This window comes from Muscardinus avellanarius (genome assembly GCF_963383645.1).
Source record: "Muscardinus avellanarius genome assembly, chromosome: 5".
Classification (NCBI taxonomy): domain Eukaryota; kingdom Metazoa; phylum Chordata; class Mammalia; order Rodentia; family Gliridae; genus Muscardinus; species Muscardinus avellanarius.
In genome coordinates this window covers 77,832,837-77,855,311 of record NC_137790.1, presented here as the reverse complement: position 1 = coordinate 77,855,311, position 22,475 = coordinate 77,832,837, and the positions used below count along the sequence as shown (strand labels likewise).

Sequence of the window (22,475 nt, the reverse complement as noted above, 5' to 3'; positions counted from 1 at the left end):
AGCCATTTTCCACTTCCAATCACTTAAGATGCTTTGTGTTCTCAAGTTGGCTTCCTAACGTTATAAGCACATCTAATAGGTAGAAAAGATAATTGACAAATAAAAGAGAGCAGTAAAGAAAAATAAAAGAATAACAATCCCTTAGTTTCAGATCCCATTATCTACTAACTGAATTACTAAAAAAATATCCTAACTGGTCACTTCCAACTAGGCTGTATTATTATCCACTAGGCACTACAAGAAGTGTGGTTTATTAGATGTTTTTCAAAAGCTTACAGACTTGTTCATCATCTGAAGAAAAAAATCCAGTAAAACTAAAATATCTAAAAAGAAATATTTCAACTCATCAACTACAATTCAACTCAATTTTTTTATAAATTATACTTAATGTAAGATGAGAGAGCAATATAACATTTGATAGGTTGTGAGGAGTGCCTAGAATCTAGGACAGTCTTATTCCCCCCCAAGACAGTCAGATGTCCTGTTTATATGCTCCTACAATATCCTGACCCTCCCCTATACGGAAGAAAAAGCTAACTCTTCTCAATATCTATTTTCTCCTTCCTGAACAATAGAGCCCTCAAATTCTAGCCGGTCACATTCTGGCACTGAAGCTGTGTTTCCCAGGTTTCCCTGCAGTGAGTATGGCTTTGTGACTAAGCACTGGCCATTGAGATGTATTCCAAAGTGACATGTACGATTTCTGGGAAATGTCCTTAAGAAGGAACAATGTGTCTTTCTTCCCCATTTCCTCCTTCCTGCTACCTTGAATTTAAGTATGATGGCTAGAGCTGTACTAAACCACTTTCAACAGTAAGGTAGAATCAAAAAATAATTATGTCTGGGTCCCTGAGAATCAAGCGTCCATGATACCATGCCTTTGACTTCACATAGAAGAAATAAAATTCTAACTTTTGGAACTACTAGTATTTGCAGTTTTCTATCATTTACAAATAAACCTTACCCTATAATCAGAGCATTTAGCATAGAGATCAACAATCTATTGACTTGGTAGTTTATTTCAATAGTTGAACAGAGACAGAATGTATATAATTCACAGCATATGCTCTGCACACCATCCTTTTCCCACAACACACATACACATTTGTAATCCCAGCATTCGGGAGGATGAGACCAGAGGATCACGGTTTGTGGACAGCCTCAGCTAGTGAGGCCCTCTACAACTTAGTGATTCCTTCTTTCTTTCTTTCTTTCTTTCTTTCTTTCTCTCTTTCTTTTTTTTTTTTTTTTTTTTTTTTTTGGTGGTACTGGGGTTCCTGGAAGCCCTTCTAACTCTGGGCTACACTTCCAGACCTATTTTATATTTTTTTATTTGGAAACAGGGTCTTCTTGAGCCAGCAAGGCTAGCTCCGAACCAGCATGATCCTCCTGTCTCTGCCTCCCAAGCGCAGGGATTAAAAGCGTATGCCACCATGCCCGGCCCTTAGTGATACCCTGTTTCAAAATAAGAATAAAAAATAAGGCAGGGGGTAGCTCAGAGGTTGAATGCCCCTGGGTTCCAATCCCAGACCCGCAAACACACACACACACACACACACACACACACACACACACACACACTCACACACACACACACACACACACACACACAATCACATACTTCAGTCAGTGAATGCAATTCTCATTTAAATCTTATCTTTCTTCCACTTCCCTATTTTCATCTTCAATTCCCTCCCTCCCCACCAAAAAAAAGTACACTGAACCATCTTGGAAAGAAACCCAACTATGAACATGATTAAACCAAGAAAACTCATCAGTCAATAAAAAATAATGTCCCTAGGGGCTGAGGTTATAGTTCTACTTGACTAGCAATGTGAAAGGCCCTGGGTTCAATCCTCAGCCTCCAAAAAAAAAATTTTTTTTTGAGAAACCAAGTCTCTAGACACATTTAATATAAAATTCTAATAAGATGTAAAAAAACATAATTTAACATAATAAATTTGTCAGACATGTCAGATTCTTAGTATATGTTTATTTTTAACATATACATATATATACACACATACACACAATGAATTCATTATTTAAATAGCAGGATATATTATTTTAAAGAATAAAGAGCTGAGCCGGGCGTGGTGGCACATGCTTGTAATCCCAGCATTCGGGAGACTGAGACCGGAGGATCGTGGTTCGCGGCCAGCCTCAGCTACTTAGTGAGGCCCTCTGCAACTCAGTGAGACCTGGTTTCAAAATAATGAATAAAAAATAGGGCAGGGGGTGTAGCTTGGAGGTAGAATGCCCCTGGGTTCCATCCCTAGACCCGCAAAAAAAAAAAAAAAAAAAAAAAGAAATGAAAAGCAAATTAGGACAGTAACTCAATTACTCAAATATAAGTAATTTAAAAATAAATCCAGCTATGTGAACTATAAAAATGGACACTTTATTCTTACATTATCCTTTTTAGTGCCTTCATATATATCTCATAGCATAATATTATTTTTACCTTTACTTTCATCTTTGGTTATACATTTAACCCATACATAAATCTGCTACAGTATCAAACCTCTTTAGTAACTAAATGTCAAATACCCAAATATACCAAGTTTATTTAAAAAGAAAACCCAAATGTCAATGTATAACACAGAATCAAGAAATATAATTCAATATTACCTGTGCTCCAAGATCTTTCATGTAGGGCCCAAGTTCACTAAACAGATCATATCCTTGATGAAAGAAGGCCAGATGGGCATACATAAAGGATAACATCTAATAGGGGAAAAATATTGCCATTTAAAATCCATTTTTAGATAAGTTTATGAAAAATTTTAAAGTTATGATCCTATAACGTTTAAAATATATCACAAGAGCTCAAAGTGGCAAACCTATTTAAAATTAAAAGTAATTTGAGTCATTTTTCTTAAGATAATTTCATAAATATTTTCAAATATAATGGGAATAAATTTTGTTTAAAAAATTTTGCTTAAGAGTATAAATTTAAAACATTTTAAATGACCCATATTTTAGTTGTTTAAGCTATATCCAAATAATTGGATTTGATTGTATAACTGACTCAACTAATTAAATTTCTAATAGCTTACTATCTTTCTAGGTATATTATAAAATATCCATGTGCAGCTGGGTATAGTGGTAAACACCTGTAATCTCAGTATTTGGGAGGCTGGGATAGGAGGATTGCAGAGTTGAGAAATTTAGCAATGCCCCAAATAACTAATGAACACAGTTTCAAAACAAATTTAAAAAGGGAGGAGGGGCCAGTGATATAGTTCAGAGGTGGAATGCACCTAGGTTCAATTCTCACTAAAAAGAAAAACAAAACAAAATACAAAAACAAACAAACAAAAAAAACAATGTGTCAATGTGCTCCTTGAACTAAACTCACTGGCAAACCTTAAGCAAATAAGATTAAAATATTAAAAGGGAAAATAGATAACACTCTCAAAAGAAAGTAATTACAAATACTTCACAGCCTATGAGATCACCAAACACAATATAAAGACACCAAAGATATCAAAATAAAATGAGTCAACAGACTTTGTCCATAGAAGATTTTTTATATTCACTCCACAAATCCAAAAATGAGACTTTTTCCCCAAGTTTTTCTAGCTTTAACCTATACCTAAGGGAAAAAGTTATCCTTATTTTTATTAAGTTTTTACATGGAAAGGAATTAATATAATTAAGTGTATACTACAGAAAGACTCTCTTAACATCCTTGGCATTTTTAGCAAGAGGCTTCTGTTTAATTCTCTGAAATATAAAATAGGTCATATGGTCCATAATATTCAAAAAATGCTCCAAAGAAAATTGTGTTTGCAGGAGAAAAGCAAATTAAGTAAAATACAAAGATGAAAGACAAAATGCACCCAAAAGGAAAATTATTCTAGAATTAGATAATACCAATGATTATATAACTCTATGAATATAATTTTAAATACCCACGAAACTGTTTTAAAAGAGAGGAGGCTAAGGCAGGACTTAACAGGGCTACATAAAAATGTAGATGCCTTTACATCAAAACATATAATAGACATATTAAAAGACAGATTATAAACTAGGAAAAATATATGACAGCATTATTAACTTTATAAAAGACGTTACAGCCAGGCGCGGTGGTGCACATTTGTAATCCCAGCATTTGGGGGGCTGAGACAGGAGGATCACTGTTGGGGGACAGCCTCAGCTCCTTAGTGAGGCCCTTTGCAACTCAGTGAGACCCTGTTTCAAAGTAAAGAATAAAAAAGTAGGGCTGGGGGGTATAGCTCGGTGGTAGAATGCTCCTGGTCCTGACCCTGGTACCACAAAAAAAAGATGTTACAAATCAGTCCAACTGAATAAGAGAGGAAGGCTCTTAGGCTCTTATACAATGGCTATATATATATGTATATATATACGTACATACATACATACATATGAAAAAAATCAAACTAATGTGTATTAACAAAATGCAAAAAACATAAATGAGATCTCAATTTACAATTTCCATCTATAAATAGGGTAGTGGGGGAGGAAACTATACTTAGTAAAATGTTGAGAAAATGTTCATTTTCACCCACTATTAGTAGAAATATTGTATAACCCTTGAAATTTGACAATATTTTTAAAAACTCTTATTCAATGTTTTAACTCTCTAAGTAATCCCTTATCTATAAATCCATCCTAAGGTAATAATCAGACTATTCATTAGCATGATCACTAAAATGCTATCTTTTAATGTCAAAAACCTAGAAGTTACTTAAATTTCCTCTAATGAATAAATATAACCTATAGGATTATCAATGTGAGAAAACTATATCCAACCCTACCACCTGTTTTTGATTTTTACAGTTCAAAATAATTGTAATCCCAGAGCTTGGGAGGCTGAGACGGGAGGATCACGCAAGGTTTGAAGCCAGCCTCAGGTACTTAGTGAGGCTCTTAACAACTTAGTGAGATCCTGTTTCCAAATAAAATATATTTTTTTTAAAAAATAGGGCTGGGAGTATAGCCTGGAGGTAGAAAGCCCCTGGGTTCCATCTCCATTACCATAAATAAAAAAAAAATCAAAAGAAAAAACCAAGAAATTCATCTAATAAAAAAATCATATAAAAGTGAAATTTCTGTGTCCAAAAATAAAGTTTTTTTTTTTTTACAATACAGCCATGCCCATTCATTTACATATTGACATATGGTTGTTCTTTTATTATAAGGGTACAGCTGAGTAACTGCACCAGAGACCACATGGCCTGCAAAACATACTGTATTTACTACCTAGCCTTTACAAAAAGTCTGTCCATCCCTAATGCATCCATGTAGTAGAATTCTACCTGGCCACAAAAACCATCATTAAATATTACTGTCCGCCGGGCGTGGTAGCGCACGCTTGTAATCCCCACGCTTGGGAGGCGGAGACAGGAGGATCGCGCAGGCTCGAAGCCAGCAGAGCTGGTTTAAGAGACCCTGTTTCCAAATAAAAAAGTATAAAAATAGGTTTGGGAGTGTAGCCATAAGTTTGGGGGTGTAGCCCGGAGGTAGAAGGGTTTCCAGGAAACCCGGTACCACCAAAAAATTAAATAAATAAATATTACTGTCCACACAGTACTGTCAATCTGGAAATGGGGAAAGGGAAAAATATCCTCTTTTAAAAAAACAGCAAGTACATCACCGGCGTGGAGACACACGCTTATAATCCCCACGCTTGGGAGGCTGAGACAGGAGGATCGCATAGGTTCAAAGCCAGCCCCAGCAACTTAGTGAGACCCTGTTTCTAAATAAAATATAAAATAGGTCTGGGAGTATAGCTCAGAGGTAAAAAGCCTCTGGGTTCCATCCCCAGTACCACCATAAATAAATAAATAAATAAATAAATAAATAAATAAATAAATAAATAAATAAATATTTAAAAGTAAATAAAAATAGAAAAACAGTAAGTACAATGTACTTACCTGGCAAAATAAGACATGAATATAAACATAAAATTTAGAAAAAGGCTAGGTGAGATAAAAAATTTAAACCACCTTAAATATAGCCGTTAGAGAAAAAAATAACTTCTGCCAATAGGGAGAAATTATTTTGATACTATACTTGATCTCAGCCAAAAGACTGAGAAGCGATGAGGAGAAATTATTTTGAAAGTTCTCAAAATAAGAGAGAGTATGACACCACATCGTACCATCTCTCTGCTCACTTTGTTAGCTTTCAGACCAAGTAAGAAGGAGAGGGTATAACAACTATAAATCACTGTCACCATGGATGACAACTGCACACCAAAGAACAAACCAAGCGGCTCACACATCAATTTTATGGGAAAAATTCTCCAATGATACTATTCATGTAAGTCTTCAGTCTCAAAGATTTTAAAAGTCTAAATAGCAAAAAAAAATTGTGGAGAAAAATGCAAATGCTTCAAAAAGGGTTACACAGAAAAACTCAAAAAGCAATACAAATGAGAGAAAACTAAAATCCTAAAAGTAACCGTAATTTCTTTTTTACACTTTTTTTTTAAAATCCTGAAATATTCTCACAGGTTTTTATAACCACTTCCAATTATTCACTAAATATCACTGAGCATATAGTTTGTGTAAAACATTGTATTAGGATAATAGATAATAAAAGCAGAACAGTACAGTCTTTAACACGAAGATATGAGAAATTACTTTGATATAAGAAATAAAGATCAAAAGAAGTTAGAGAAATTATGAGCCAAGAATGTATATACTAGATGCTGTTATACATACATATATATAATTAGTTTCATATTATAGTATTTAAAACATTAGATCAATTAGTATCTTACTGATTTTAAGATTTCTGATCTCCTTTTTGATTGAAGAACATTAATCTAAGGGAAAACACATTTGGTTAATCACCCAGGCACTATTTTTAAAAATCCATATTACAATACTGTAAAAATTGTTTATCCTAGTGGTTTAATAATTTTTCAAAATAAAAACAAAACTCAAGTTCTTTATCCTTTAACCCTCTTTTGCAAAAATAGTTAAGAAAAACATACCAATAAAATTCTCAGTGATTTTTTAGTTCAATGAAAACCAAATTTATAGTATTGTAATAACAGAATTAATTTGATATTTAGACTTCTGAAAATTCCATCTCTTTCCCACCACTCTTACCTACTTGCATATCAAAGGTTCAAAATACAGCCTTATGCAAACTCTCATCACTGTACCACCATCATGTCTTCTCTGGACTGTTACAATAGTCTATGAACTAGTCTCTCTGCTTCCATTCTTAACCCCCCCCCCAATTCATTCTCCACACTGGCACCAGAGGGACCTTCTAAAAATAAAAATAAAGCTGGGCATGTTGGTGCACACTTGTAATCCCAGTACTTGGGAGGCTGAGACAGAAAGATTGCAGGTTTCAGCCAGCCTCAACAACTTAGCAAGACCCTGCTTCAAAATAAAAAGTAAAATAGGTTGGGGTATAGCTCAGAGGTAAAATGCCCCCTGGTTCAAGTCCTAGTAACCCCCCCACAAAAATTGTGTGTATATGTATGTGTGTATATATATATATATATATATATATATATATATATATATATATATGATGGAGATGATGGTGCATGTCTATAATTTTAGCACTTGGGAAACTAAGACAGAAGATCAGTAGTCAAGGCCAACACCAGCAACTTAGTGAGATCCTCAACAAAACAATATCCTGCTTCAAAATAAAAATAAAAAGGGCTGAGGGTACAGTTCAGAGGTAGAATAAACCCTGGGTTCAAGCCCCACCAATACATTAAAAATACATAAATATGCCGGGCATGGTGGCGCACACTTGTAATCCCCGCGCTTGGGAGGCGGAGACAGGAGGATCGCACAGGTTCGAAGTCAGCCGTGCTGGCTTAAGAGACCCTGTTTCCAAATAAAAATATAAAATAGGTCTGGGAGTGTAGCCTGGAGGTAGAAGGGCTTCCAGGAACCCCAGTACCACCAAAAAAAAAAAAAAAAAATACATAAATATAAATAACATCACCTCTAATTTAAAACTCTCTAGCTTTCTGCCCTGTCCCACAAGGTTCAATGTGAGGAGGCCCCTTCTTCCCTCTCCAACCTAGTTTTCTACTACTTTCTTCCTTTCTGTGCTCCAGCAACAGCCCAAGACTTCCTGTCCTGATTTCTTCATACTAGCTGTTCTATCTCCACACAAGGACGTTCTGCCTTCATGGGCATGGGCTCTGTCTTTACCAGTCAGGTCCACCTCCTCGCAAAGGTCTAAGGTAGCCCCATACACACTGTCTAGTATAATAACTCTACTTATTTTACCCATAGCATGTATAACACCTTGCATTTTCTTACTATGTCTTTTCTCTAGCTAACATATAAGTTTCATGAGATCAGGATCTTTGCCTTATTCTCAGCTCTAGTTCCCTGCTTGGGAAGCACTCTGCATACTGTAAGCACTCAAATAAATATTTGATCATTAAAATAATGGACCTTAAATAGTATAATTACTTATTGAAAGATCAGTAAATTAAGAAGAATGCCATTTATGGGATCTCTCTCAACTCCAGAAATTCATGACAAACATTTTTGTCTGTTCAGTGAAATAAAATATTTATTCAAGAATCTTTGTTAATACTGCCAAAAGATTACAAAATATATTCCTTTGTAATATGTCCTTTCTACTGAATTATCTGTCTATATTATATGATCATTTAAAAGCACTGATTAGAAAACAAAAAAGACCAAGAAAAAATCTAAATCATCTTCTTTGTGAGGAGAGGGTACTAAGAATTGAAATCAAGGGGGCTCTACCACTGAGCTATATCCCCAGGCCTTTTATTTTTTCATTCATTTATATATTTATTCATTCATTTACTTATTTGTGGCACCAGGGATTGAACCCAAGGACATTCTACCTCCAAGCTATACTCCCAGCCCTTTTTATTTTTTATTTTTAATTAGAATTTCATTCATTAAGTTTATGAGGCTGGCCACAGGACAGATAATGGATTGGTGAGAGAGCAGGTACAAGTAGTGTAAGAAAGCCCAACTTTATAATAATATCTTAATCCTCAAGAAGCACTAAAACTAATTTAAGACAGCAGCAAAGGTAAGGGAAAAAACTGACTGAAGAGGAACATAGGAGGAATTTCCAAGATATTCTAGTGGCAAGACATACAGCTTAGAGCCGGGCGTGGTGGAGCACGTTTGTAATCCCTGCGCTTGGGAGGCAGAGACAGGAGGATCGCGTGGGTTCAAAGCCAGCCGTGCGCACTGGCTTAGGAGACCGTTTCCAAATAAAAATGTAAAAATAGGTCTGGGAGTGTAGCCTGGAAGTAGAAGGGCTTCCAGGAACCCCAGTACCACCAAAAAAAAAAAAAAGATATATAGCTTAGGATAAACGTATCTGATATAATTCTCCCACTTTCAACTTCTGTGAGTGTAAGGGGATGATAACAGGCAGTTGGATGAGGGCAAGAGAGAAAGAGAAGCCATTTTGGAAGATGACAAATTTCAATTTTAGACACAAGCAGAATAAGACACATATAAGAAAAATAGATTTTATCCATGTACACATGGCAGTTAAAGCAAGAGACATGATGAGAATGTCAGAGAATAAAAAAGGAAATAGAGAATACAACCAAAGGTGGAACTCAAAAACAGAGATTTCTTTTTTTTTTTTTTTTTTTTTTTTTGGTGGTACCAGGGATGGAACCCAGAGGCTTTCTACCTCCGGGCTATACTCCCAGACCTATTTTCTATTTTATTTGGAAACTGGGTCTCACTTAGTTGCTGAGAGCCTCACTAAGTAGCTGAGCTGGCTTTGAACCTGTGCGATCCTCCTGTCTCAGCCTCCCAAGCATGGGAATTACAAGCCTGCGCCACCACACCCGGCTGAAAACACAGAGATTTAGAAGACAAAGGAGAGAAGCCAAGACAAAAAAAAAAAAAAAAAAAATTTGAAAAGAAAGAGAAGTTAGTAGGAGAACCCAAAAGTAATGTCAAGTAAATCAAGACAGAGGTATGTTTCAAGGAGAGTGCGGTATGCCATCTCAACGAAACAAAAATAGTTGAGTATAAAAACATAAGATGTACATTCCAAAACATATCCAAGTCAATCACTAAGCCAAACAAGAGAAGGGGAGAGGGGGAGGAAAAGGGATGGGAATTGGGGATGGGCTAAATGAATGATGGGTGCATGTATGCCTCTACCATCTTGTACCCCATTAAGATATATGACCAAATGCACCAATAAAAAATGTTTAAAAAGACAGTATGTCTGATGAATAGGACCTCTCATGAAACACTTCAGTGACATGTATTAGGAAGGTTGGCAGGAAAGGTAGGACACTGGACACAGGAAACAAAGACTACTCCATTCTAGAAGCCTTTCACTCTCAAAGACAGTATACTGCATTTTAAAATTTTTAATTTCCCACTTACCAAGCTGGAGCTTACTGTGGGGGTGGGGGACTTAATTCATTTTCTACTGTTCTGCAAAGTTACCTAAGTAGTACTTAACTACTAACTTGTGTACAGTTATATACATACACATATACATATTTTTTAAGACTCTGCAGTCATCATGAAGTCAATAATCCCTGAGGCCACCACTGTTTTGTAGAAGGAAATTTAGAAAAGTAACTCTCTAAGCTTTAAACTCCATGGTATATAGAAACACATATTGTACATATAAAATAATATAGCATGCCTTCATTTTTCACATGTCTCAAATTATTTTGAAGATGTCTCACAAACTTGTTTTAATTATACATTGGACATGTTGACAAGATCACCAAGCAACTTATGAAATACACATCTCTAATTTTTTTTCGGTTTTTGTTTTTGTTTTTGTTTTTGTTTTGTGTGTGTGTTGCTAGGGATTAAACCTAGGGCCTTAAGCTTGCTATGTAAGCACTCTATCACTGAGCTACACCCCCAGCCATAGATGTCTAGTTTTTAAAAGCAGCACATAATGAAAAATGTTTTAATTTAGCAATATAGTGAGACTTAATACCCTCTAAGAATCTGCTTTAAAGAAATAACCAGAAATGTGACAAAAGGTTATAAAAATATCAACACATAAAATTATTAAAAATTCATATTTTCACTATTGCCAGAAAAAAGTGACAATATCACAACAATCTGAGAGTCAAATATTAACTAAATTGATATAGCAACTCCATAGAATACAGTACATATTGCAACTAAAAATGCTTTTTAACATTTTTTAAAATCGGAAAGTTATAATTAAGTTAAAAGAAAAAGCCAGGCATGGTGGTACAACACCCGTAATTCCAGTACTTTTGAGGCTGAGACAGGAGAATTGCAGGTTTGCAGCCAGTCTCAGCAATTTAGTAAGGCCCTTTGTAATTTAGCAAGACCCAATTTCAAAATAAAAAATAATTGTGTTGGGGTGTATCAGAACGCTCCCCAGAATATCACATACAACCATACATACATACATACATTCAATAAGATGTCTTATTTTAAACTCAAATAAAAAATGTTATTCTTTTTAGTGTAATCACTCAAAAGCAACAACCTCTCATTAAGCACCTTTTGAAAACATAGTAACTTGGATACCTGAAGTACATAGTCCAGGGCGATGTGTCGAAAACATTTTCTTGTTGCTGTCAGAATGTTTGTGGCTTCTTCAACTTCATGCTGTTTATTCCTTTGTACTTGGGCATTTTTTACTAATGCATTCTCTTTTTCCTCACTGACTTTTTCAAATTGCTTCTTGGCATCTTTAAATTTCCTGAGATCTCTAAAAAATAAAACCTTAGTGAAGCTTTCATGAAATTTTCTTGATTAAAAATCTTTGGCAAAATAATTTTGGAATTTAATTTTCATGTCCCTCAATTTGTCTCATTATGCATTGATATTACTAGCTTTTCCAACTAAAATATATGTTATTTCCCAGTTATAGGTTGAGTATCCCTTATCTAAAATGCTTAGGACCCAAAGAATTTCAGATTTTGTAGGTTTCTGACATAGAATTACTTGAATAGATTTTACCAGCTGAGCATCCCCAATCTAAAAATCTAAGTTCCAGTGCTCAGAAATATTCAGATTTGGGATTCAAAGCATTTCAGATTTTAGATTTGGAGTTAGAAATGTTTAACATTCCTAACCCAAAACATACACATTAATCCTGATACACTGAGCTAAGATTTGATTATTTGAGTTTATATAATTTGAGTTGGAAATAAATGATCAAACTAATGACAGAAACATAAAGACAAAGCTAATTTTTTTCTAGAGATAAATTCTGGGACATGTAACATTGTTTTATAAAATGGTTTTTCAACAGTAGTGTACCTAAGAATCACAAGAGTGCACTTGTGTAAAATACAAACTCCAAGACCCCTTCCCAAAGATTATAGTTGATCAGTCTTTGGCATAAATCCCCAAAGTTTGAGGGGTTTCTTTTCTTTTTCTTAGACATATCCTTGATTTTACTGCTATGGGTGGTCTACAGACCACACTTTCAGAAATAACATTCATCTCTCACCAGAGGAAATCACTGGATCAAAGGGCACAGGTAAAATAAGTGTTGTCACACACACATGTACACACTTGTACACACACATATGCACGCACAAATTTTTAAAATATTATATCAATAAAGGGCAATTTCCCTTTCAATAAGGCTAAAAATGTGAAATCCTTGGCTCATTAATGATTTCAGGTAAGTCTAGCATCTCTTTGCTTTGACTCTTACCACTTGGGGATAAGACAAAGTAACTTGTACACAAATACTTTTAATCATAACAAAATATACCTAAGAAAGACTTTAAACTCTTTGAACGATGGCTAAGATTTTAGATAATGCATCCTATAAAGACATTCTGACTGTTAGTCTATTAAGAAGTAATTTATACAGAATCTGTTCAGTATCATCTCCAGGATAAATTTTACGAAAACAGCAGTATATCATGTTAATGGGATATGACACTATGTATAATTTGCAATCTCTATACTTAATCCTGAATGCCTTATCATAATCTTTATCTATAATTTTACATATTCTATCAGGAAATGAAAAAAACTAATAATGTGAAAAAGGAAAACATTCCTAAATTGGAAAGCTCAAACTTTTTTTTATTTCTAGTTCAGTTTTATTTCACTTATAAAATGTGATGAATCTAACACAAAGGTTTCATATGTTTAAAAATGTGCTTTTATAATTAAAGAAATGACAATTTCCAGTGTCAGGGAGGAGGAAGGATTAATGACTACTAAGGAATCTTTTTCCTCATATATTACATACATTATCTTTTCTTCAAAGAAAATACCACACTACAAGAGAAAACCTAGTTTCAACTACAATAACTAACAGTATTTTATCAACATTTGGGTTTTTGTTTTGTTTTGTTTTCTTAATTTCAAAAAGCCACTGGATTTTTTATCTACATTAAAAACTTTCTTAAACCTATGACAATCTTAGCTATATATTTTGAACACATATTCATGTTATGATTTACTGAAAAACATAAGATCTGATTCTCTTATAATAATTGAGAAAGAAATGTAATATACATTTCACAAAGCAAACAAACAAAAACTACCAATATTTTCAGTAATTTATTTGCTAAAATTTCTTTTAAAAGATACCAATTCCCAGATGTGATCATTAACTGGTTACTTTCTTTCCTCTTCACTGAAATTGACTTACTCTTTGACAAAGTTCTGAAGCTGTGCTTTAATTGATCTCTGGGTTTGATCAAACAGGATCTAAAAGATAAAATGTAATACTGGGTGACTGGAAAAGTAAACAAAAGATTATTTTCTTGTAGTTCTATAAATACGCATCCCTTTGTCAATGTTCCAATTATACTAATACCTATATTTATTCTTATTGAAGACAACAAAAGAAATAAGCAATTGAAAATAAGAACCTGGAACCAGGTTGGGTGACTATAATCCCAGCTACTAGAGAGGCTGAGGCAGGAGGATCACAAGTTCAAGACTAGCCTGAGCAACTTAAGAGAAACCCTATCTCAAAATAAAAAGCCCTGGGATATAACTTAGTGAAAGAGAGCCCTGGTTCAATCCCTACTACTACAAGGAAAAAAAAAAAGAACCTGATACCAATTTTAAGCCAATTTTATCTCTTAAAAAAGTAAACTTGCTTTTTCTTCAGAGAAAAATCTGTTTTGACACTGAAATAGAATGTTTGAACAGTAAAGAAATCTATTTCCTTTCCTTCTAATTCCAGCTTTGGAAGAAAACCTAAAAGAGCAAAAATTCTACTCCTCCCACTGCATGTTTCTTACTCTAAGACATGGAAGTCCCTCAAAGGGAAATCAGGTCAGGACTGCTTGATGCTCTACTTAGAAGCCATTCACTCGGGAAAACTTAGAAGTCATGCTCTCAAGCCAAGTCAACATTATATATAGTCCTTTGAGTTAAAGGACAGCTCAGATTGGAGACAAGAATGAACTCAGTCCTCATTGGCTGAGGATGTAGCTCAGTGGTAGAGGACTTGCCTAGCACATGTGGGGCCCTGAGTTCAATCCCAAATACCACACACACACACACACACACACACACACACACAAGCTGATTCCTCAGAACAGTATTTTGCTCCACTTAAATAGGCATACTTAACACTGATGGTTCTAAATATGGCAATTTTCACAGGATCCATTGTGGGAATTTTAAATCGTTTCATAATTTATAGAATTACTTTATTCAGAGTTTGGAACAGAAATAAGGACAGAAGAAATATTTTTTTTTTTTTTTTTTTTTTTTTTTTTGGTGGTACTGGGGTTCCTGGAAGCCCTTCTACCTCCAGGCTACACTCCCATACCTATTTTTACATTTTTATTTGGAAACAGGGTCTCCTAAGCCAGCGTGCACGGCTGGCTTCGAACCTGCGCGATCCTCCTGTCTCTGCCTCCCAAGCGCAGGGATTACAAGCGTGCGCCACCACGCCCGGCAGAAGAAATATTTTTTTTTTTTTTAATTTTTTGAGGTACTGGGGATGGAACCCAGGGCCGTTGTTCCTCCAAGCTACAACCCCAACCCTAGTTTTTAGTCTTTTTTATTTTTGAAACAGGGTCTCACTGAGTTGCAAATGGCCTCGCTAAGTGGCAGAGGCTGTGCGCAAACTGTGATCCTCTGGTCTCTGCCTCCTGAATGCTGGGATTACAAATCTTTCTTTCTTTCTTTCTTTCTTTCTTTCTTTCTTTCTTTCTTTCTTTCGTGGTACTGAGGATGGAACACAGGGGCACTCTACCTTTGAGCTACACGCTCACTCCTATTTTTTATTTTGAAACAAGGTCGCACTAAGTTGCAGACAGCCTCATTAAGTAAGTGAAGCTGTCCGTGAACCATGATCCTCCTGTTTCAGCCTCGCAAGTACTGGGATTACAAATGTGTGCCACCATGCCCAGCAGTAATATCAATATTAAAAACAACAATAACAAAAAATCCTTCTACTAAAACAGCACTGCAATTCCATTTCCTCTGAATCTGGACTTTTGGATTTTGAAATCTGTCAGTTTACTTCTAGAGAGAAATTTTTTCTATGATATGTTAAACCCAAAGTATTACACCCCAAATAAGCAGAAGAAAGGAAGTAGTAAGGATCAAAGTGAAAGTCAACTAAAGAGAAAATAGAAAATCAATAGAGAAAAATCAGTGAAACCAAAAGTTGGTTCTTTGAAGAGATTATAAAATTATGATACTTTAATACAATGAAATACTACTCAGTAATAAATAGGAAAAACTACTAACACATACAACAATATAGGTGAACCTCAATGCACTTTTCTAGGCATAATAAATCATATGCAAAAAGCCACAAAAGTTCTATCACATTTAGGAAAAGGCAAAACTATAGGAACAAATACCAAGCCAGTAATTTCCAGTGGCCAGAAGAAGAAATGGTTAATGAGGCCTACAGAAGGGCAATGTGAGGGTATTCCAGGAGTTGATGAGCTGTTGTGCATCTTGATGACGGGTATGGAGACACAATTGTCCAATCTCATGTAGCTTTATGCCAACAATAATCAATTTTATTATATTTAAATTTTAAGCAGCTTCAAAATATGAAGAACATGAGCAAAAAGCCTGAAGCCACAAATATATATTATTGGTGCACTGTATTCATACATCATAATGGGATAAAAAAAAAAAACTATTGTAGACATACATGCACACATAGCCCAGTTAGCCCCTACCCGATCCCCACCGCGTTCCCTCCCCATCCCTCCTTCCCATGCTTGCTTAGTGGTTGACAGTATTATAGCAATTTATCCAATATTAACGATGATAATCTCACAGAACAGTTTCATTTGTCTGATACCAAGCTTTTGATGACTTAAAGATAACATTTCAATATTTCTTTTTGCTTTCTTTCTTACCAGAGAATATTTTTTTATTTTTTTAGGTGAAACTATCATACATTTATTTTTCAGAAAAAAATCTATCCTAATATGGAATATGGACTCTAGATACCCAAAATGATCTCGAAAAAGAACAAAGCTAGAAGATGTATATTTTCTGATTTCAAACCATATAAAGCTACAATAATTGAAACAGTGTAGTACTGTTCTAAAAGCAGATATATAAACCACTGGAGTTAAAAAAAAGCCTAGAGATAAATTCTTCCATATATCGTCAAGTAATTTTTGACAAGGTTTCCAAGAACATTTGGTGGAGGAAATACTAATCTTTTAACTAAATATTGTTGAAAAATAATAATTACATGAAAAAGAATAAAACTGGACCCTTACCTAACACCATATACAAGTATTAACTCAAAATAGATAAAAGACCTAAATATAAATCTTAAGACTATAAACTTTTAGAAGAAAATCTGGGTCATAAAACCTCACAACAATGAAATTGGCAGTGATTTCTTGGATATGATTTCAATGGCACAGACGACAGAAGGATAAACAAACTCCCTAAAAAATAAAACAATATTGTATATCCAAAGACAATGTAAACAGAGTTAAAAGTTACTGATAGAATGGGATAAAATATTTCCAAATGCTATATCTGAAGGTATAGTAATATTCCAACTAGAAATCCTAAAATTTAGCAACAATTAAAGTAAACAATACAATTTAGAGATAGGTAAAAGACTAAAATAAATAATGAATCTCCACAGATAACCAATCTTAGTTGTCTGTTGGATGGAAAATCTTGTTTCTCTGGTTCTGGTGTGTGTTACCTATTTCTTCTTTGTAGTTAATCTCTTTGAGTATTTTCTCTAGCGCTGGTTTTGAAGACATAAATTCCTTCAGTTTCTGTTTGTCCTGAAAGCTTCTTATTTACCCATCTAATTTGATAGAAAGTTTTGCTGGGTAGGAAATTTTTGGTTGGAAGTTGTTTTCTTTCAGAGTTTGGAATATATTACTCCAAGCCCTTCTGGCTCTCATGACTTGGTTTGGGAAGTCTGGAGTGATTCTAATTGGTTTGCCTCTGAATGTCACTTGGCCCTTTGTTTTTGTTGCCTTTAAGATTTTCTGCTTGGCTTCCACATTGGTCATTTTGACAATTATGTGGCGTGGGGATCCTCTTCTCCGATCCTGTCTAAAGGGAGTTCTATAAGTTTCCTGGACCTGTGTATCGACCTCTTGCTCTGTTTGGAAAATTTTCTGCTATGACTTCCTTGAAGAGATTGTTGATCCCTTTGGTTTCACCTTCTTTTCCCTCCTCTATTGCCAAGACTTTGCCCTCTCGGCATCTGCATTCTTATTCATGCAGTCCATAGGCGATTCTCAACATGAGAAATAGCCCCGAGAGAAGGTGTGGTCGCTGCCCAAAAGTATTCTCCACTCTTAGATATTCTTTAATAACTATTATTCTTTTAGTAATGATTCTTTTAACTCTCCACACGAATTGCTCCGATGGTAAAATATCAGGACTGTGAGAGAAACTGAGTCCGTGAAAAATAAACTTTCCGGTAAACTTTCAGCTTTGTTCAAATGGTAATAACGAATTAGATGCAGTAGCAGCATTCCAGTTATTAATTACAAATGCAGAAACCCCCCCCTATCTTTGACCTTCAATACAATAGAGCAAAGGCTAAAAGGAATCTTGGCTTTTGCACCTAGTAATAGCGATGCCTGGAGATATAGCGACACCACCTGGTTAAAAATAGCTATGTCAAAACAAAGGACAGATGTGTAAAAGTGAAAGAAAGAAAATATGGTGAGAATAAGAAAGTATTTTTGTATGAAGAAGAGCTTATCCTAAGATTGTCCCGAATGGGAAAGAGAATTAGGGTAATCAGAAAAGAAAAGGAAGTTGCAGAGGGTTAGTGATAGGAATATGGATTATTAAAAGAGGAATAGGCTTCTAATAAGCCTATCGTTTGAAGAAAAGTGCTCAGCAGCTAGAGAGGTATATTTGACAACTAAATCTAAAAACTTCATATTATTTTTTGGTATTTACCTGCTAAACTGTGTTATGAGTTTGCTTAAGCTTTCAGACAGCAGATTTTATTGCAGACAAAATCCAGCAGACATTCATCGAAATTCTCTAAATCATCATAAAGGAACACGAATTTTCCCTATGACAACTATATGAAAGCTGACAACTATATGAAAGCTGGAATTTCGGACTTCGTCCCCCATTCAGCTCAAAAGGAGGTTGATAGATAAAGAAGGACATTGGACTAAGCCCTAGGAATGAAAGTTCCGAAAGGGTTAAAGAAAATCGGACTCTTCAAGTGATTTTGGGTGTGACTTTTATTCTTCTGGAATTAGCCAAATAAAAGCCTCTGCAGCTGCAAGGCCAAAGGGGGCTGAATCGAGGCACAAGACCCACCTGGGATAATGGGACTGATCTCAATCACAAAGACCTGTGATATCACAGGCCTTTACTTTTGTCTTGTCCAGGGTTGGTAATCTGCACGTGTGTCTCTCTATTGTACCTTGGGTGTTTTGCACTTTTTTACTAGAAATTCACTGGGAGAGGGGAATATATAAAAATCTTGTGTCCAGAATAAAGTGTTCGATTGCACAAGAAGCATTGATCCATATCAGGTTCTTTTCAAGAGCGCCGTCACTAGGGACTTAAAGAAATTTAGTCCCTAAAAGGGAAAGAATCACTGCAGATAAGAATCTGCAGTATTTCACTCTATCCTTCCCCATCCTTACTGAGATTCTCGACCGCGAGTAAATTCGCGCCCCAATTGGATTAAGCTGGCCTTCGGCACTCTATTCCAATTATTCTTAGGTTAGCTCTCTTAAAATGGGCCCATATTTCTTCAATGTCAGATTCCTGCTGTCGGATTTTTTTTTTCTAAATTAGAAACTATGAGTTCATTTTTTGAATGATCTTCTTCTAAGAGCGATATTCTATTCTCCATGTGGTTTAATAGGTTGTTTGTACTTTGAATTGAGGCCTTTACTTCATTAATTGCATCCTTTATCTCTTTTTGGCTCTCTCTGAATTCTTTACCAAACACCTCTATTATTTCTACAGTTATTTTCCTGATTTGATCTTCTAGAAATCTCTGAATTTCTGTTTTATCAGGTTCTGATGTTGTGGGGTTGTGGGCATTCATTGCTCCATTGTTATTCCTCTTTCCCATGATTTAGGAAGTTTGTGCCTTTTCTGGGTTCTTCCGTTGGGTCACTAAGACTTCACTTAAGGTACTCTGGATCTCGAGTCTGTGGTATCTCAGTCCCCACTACTCCTTTACTGGGTTGTATCACAGAGTCTCAGACCCAGGGAGTCAATCGAGGCTGCTTTAGACCATGGGGGTGCCAGGCTGGGCATTCTCCTATGGTGTGATATCTCTGCCACCGCCACTCCCCCACTGGGTCAAGTCCCTGGGAGTACAGTACTGGGATTTCTCCTCTAGGGGCTGCAATTTGACTCACTGTTGTTGAGTGCACAGATGGAGCTGTAGTGGACTCGGTAAATTTGCTGCTGCTGCCGCTGGTGGCAATATGGCGCCACTGCCGCGCCTTAGGCCCTGAGGCTGGTGTATTTCTTCTCTGTTTTTGAGCTCCACTCTGAGTCCCTGCAGGGTGTGCTGAGCCCAGCTCCTGGGAGCTTTAGATGCTCCCTGTGCTGAGAAATCTGCTGAATTCCTCCCGGCTGATCTGCAGCGGCTCACCTCAGCTCGCTGTCTGCCCCTCCTCTCTGGAGCCTAGTAGGCTGTTGAGTGCATTGGTCTGGTGCCGTCCGGTGAACTCGCCGCTGCCGCTGGCAGTAAGGCGCTGCTGCTGCATCCTCAGGCATTAGGCCGGCGTATCTCCTTTGTGGCTCTGAGCTCCGTTCTGAGTCCCCCTCCTCTCTGGGGCCTGGTGCTGCAAGAGAAGATGGCGCCCGCCGCTTCACGCCATGGCTCCGGCTGCAGCACTGTGGTCTGGTTTCTTTCTGGTGTCTCGTTTTTCCAGCCCTCTTTTTCTCTATCCCTTGTAATTACATTTTTTGTTTCTCTACTGATGGTGTTTTCTGGCTATGAAAGGCGCCGATTTTGTAGTAATAGAGATTGGTTGTTAGCGGGGCTCGTAAGCCCCGCTTTTCTCTATCGCCATCTTCCCGGAAGTCCACAAATTTTTAAATGAATTAAGAAAAAATAGTCAACACATTTAAGGACAGATACAGAAATATAAAACCAACAAGAAGAGAAGACCATGTTTCTGAGAACACTAGCAGCATTTGTGAAAACCGAACAGGCAGTAAGGTATAAACTAAGATTATAGTATCCTGTGGAACATATTCACTGACCTTAACAAAATTAAGTTACACTACAAAGTATTCATGAGAGAAAATGAGTGACACAGGCTACAATACAAATTGATCTCAAAAATTTTATTCCAAGTGAAAGAAGTCATACACACACACACACACACACACACACACACACAATACTATACTATACTATACTATATTATATGATTCCATTTACATGGAATTATAGAAAAAGCAAAACTAGTTTATAGGAAAAATTAGATCAATATTTATATTTGGAGATGTAGGATGGTACTACCTGATAAAAGGAAGAAATTTATGGATTATTATAATGATCTATATCTTAAAAATAATTTAGGAGGCTGAGACCATGTATGTCACAGGTCTGAATCCAGACTGAGCAATTCAGTGAGAACCTCAGCAACTTGGTAAGACTCTGTTTCAAAATTAAAAAAAAAAAAAAGGCCGGAGTACATGTAGCTTGGAGAAAGAACACCCCTAGGTTCAATCTCCAAAATCCCCAAAAAAGGGTGAAAAATGATCTGAGCTACAAAAGCATATGCACTTATCAAGACTCACTGATAAAAAGTATCAGGAAAAAAACACATACAAAGTTAAAAAGATAAAAAGAAAAAAACCCTCCTACGAAATAATAATAGAGCTACAAAAAAAAGTGTTCACTGCTGAACTCTACCAAGCATTTAAAGAGGAGAAAATAATAATAATACTACACAAACTCTCCCCCACAAAAAAATATAAGAAATTTTCTGATGCTAGAATTCTATGCAGACATCATAAAAATCCCTGGGGGCTGGGATGAATTTACTACCGTCAAGGTTCCCAACACTTGAGTCATGGCACACAGGTGCTAAAAGATGTGTGGACTATCTGTATAGATAGCCACCAATAACTCTTCCTATCCCTGCAGGTGTGTGCCACTTCCCAACAAGAGAGAGAGTTTATTTCCCTTATCTTGAATATGTCTTGACTTGGCCCTAAATCTTGCTTTGATCAAAGAATTCAGCAGAAGTGACTTTTAAGTCTAGGACTTAAGGACCATCACCTGCTGACTTCAAACCCTGGAAAGACAGCGATTATATTAAGAAGTCTGATAACCACATGCCTATAATTCCAGAGCTTGGAAGGCTGAAACAGGAGGATTGTTCATGGTCAGCCTAAGCAAATTTTTGTTTTCAGTACTGGGGATTGAACTCAGGGGCAGTCTACCTCTGAGCTACACCCAGAGTTCCTATATTTTATTCTTTATTTTGAAACAGGGCCTCACTAAGTAGCTGAGGCTATCCCCGAACCTTGATCCTCCTTTTTCAGCCTCCCAAGTACTGGGATTACAAGCATGTGCAACTATGCCTGGCTTCAGCCTCAGCAATTAAATAAGACCCTCTTTAATTCACTGAGACCCTATTTCAAAATTAAAAATAAACAATAAAGTGGGACTGGGGTGCCGGGCGTGGTGGCGCACACTTGTAATCCCCACGCTTGGGAGGCTAAGACAGGAGGATTGCTCAGGTTCGAAGATAGCTTCAGCTGGCTTAAGAGACCTTGTTTCCAAATAAAATAAAAAATAGGTCTGGGAGTGTAGCCCAGAGGTAGAAGGCCCCTGGGTTCCATCCCCAGTACAAAAAAAAAAAAAAAAAGTAGGACTGGGGGTGTAGCTCCAAAGTAGAACACCACTGGGTTCAATCCCCAGTACCACAAAATAATTAATTAATTAATTAATTAAAAGGGCTGGGGGTACAGCTCAGTGGTAGAATGCCCCTGAGTTCAATTCCCAATAAAATACACACACACACACACACACACACACACACACAGGGATGGGGACTGGAAGAGAAGGGAGGAGGGAAAAGAAAAGGAGAA

At 36.2% G+C, this 22,475-nt stretch overlaps 1 protein-coding gene across 1 annotated transcript in view; it reads right to left on the bottom strand.

Moving 5' to 3' along the window:
• Positions 1 to 22,475, bottom strand: part of ACAP2 (ArfGAP with coiled-coil, ankyrin repeat and PH domains 2) — a gene marked incomplete at both ends in the record, with an annotated part of 138,713 nt that overhangs the window by 45,831 nt on the left and 70,407 nt on the right. The window contains 4 exons of the mRNA XM_080696547.1: positions 2,632 to 2,727; positions 6,755 to 6,799; positions 11,511 to 11,694; positions 13,606 to 13,664. Coding sequence (XP_080552673.1) covers positions 2,632 to 2,727; positions 6,755 to 6,799; positions 11,511 to 11,694; positions 13,606 to 13,664 — 384 coding nt within the window. The remainder of the gene's footprint in view (positions 1 to 2,631; positions 2,728 to 6,754; positions 6,800 to 11,510; positions 11,695 to 13,605; positions 13,665 to 22,475) is intronic.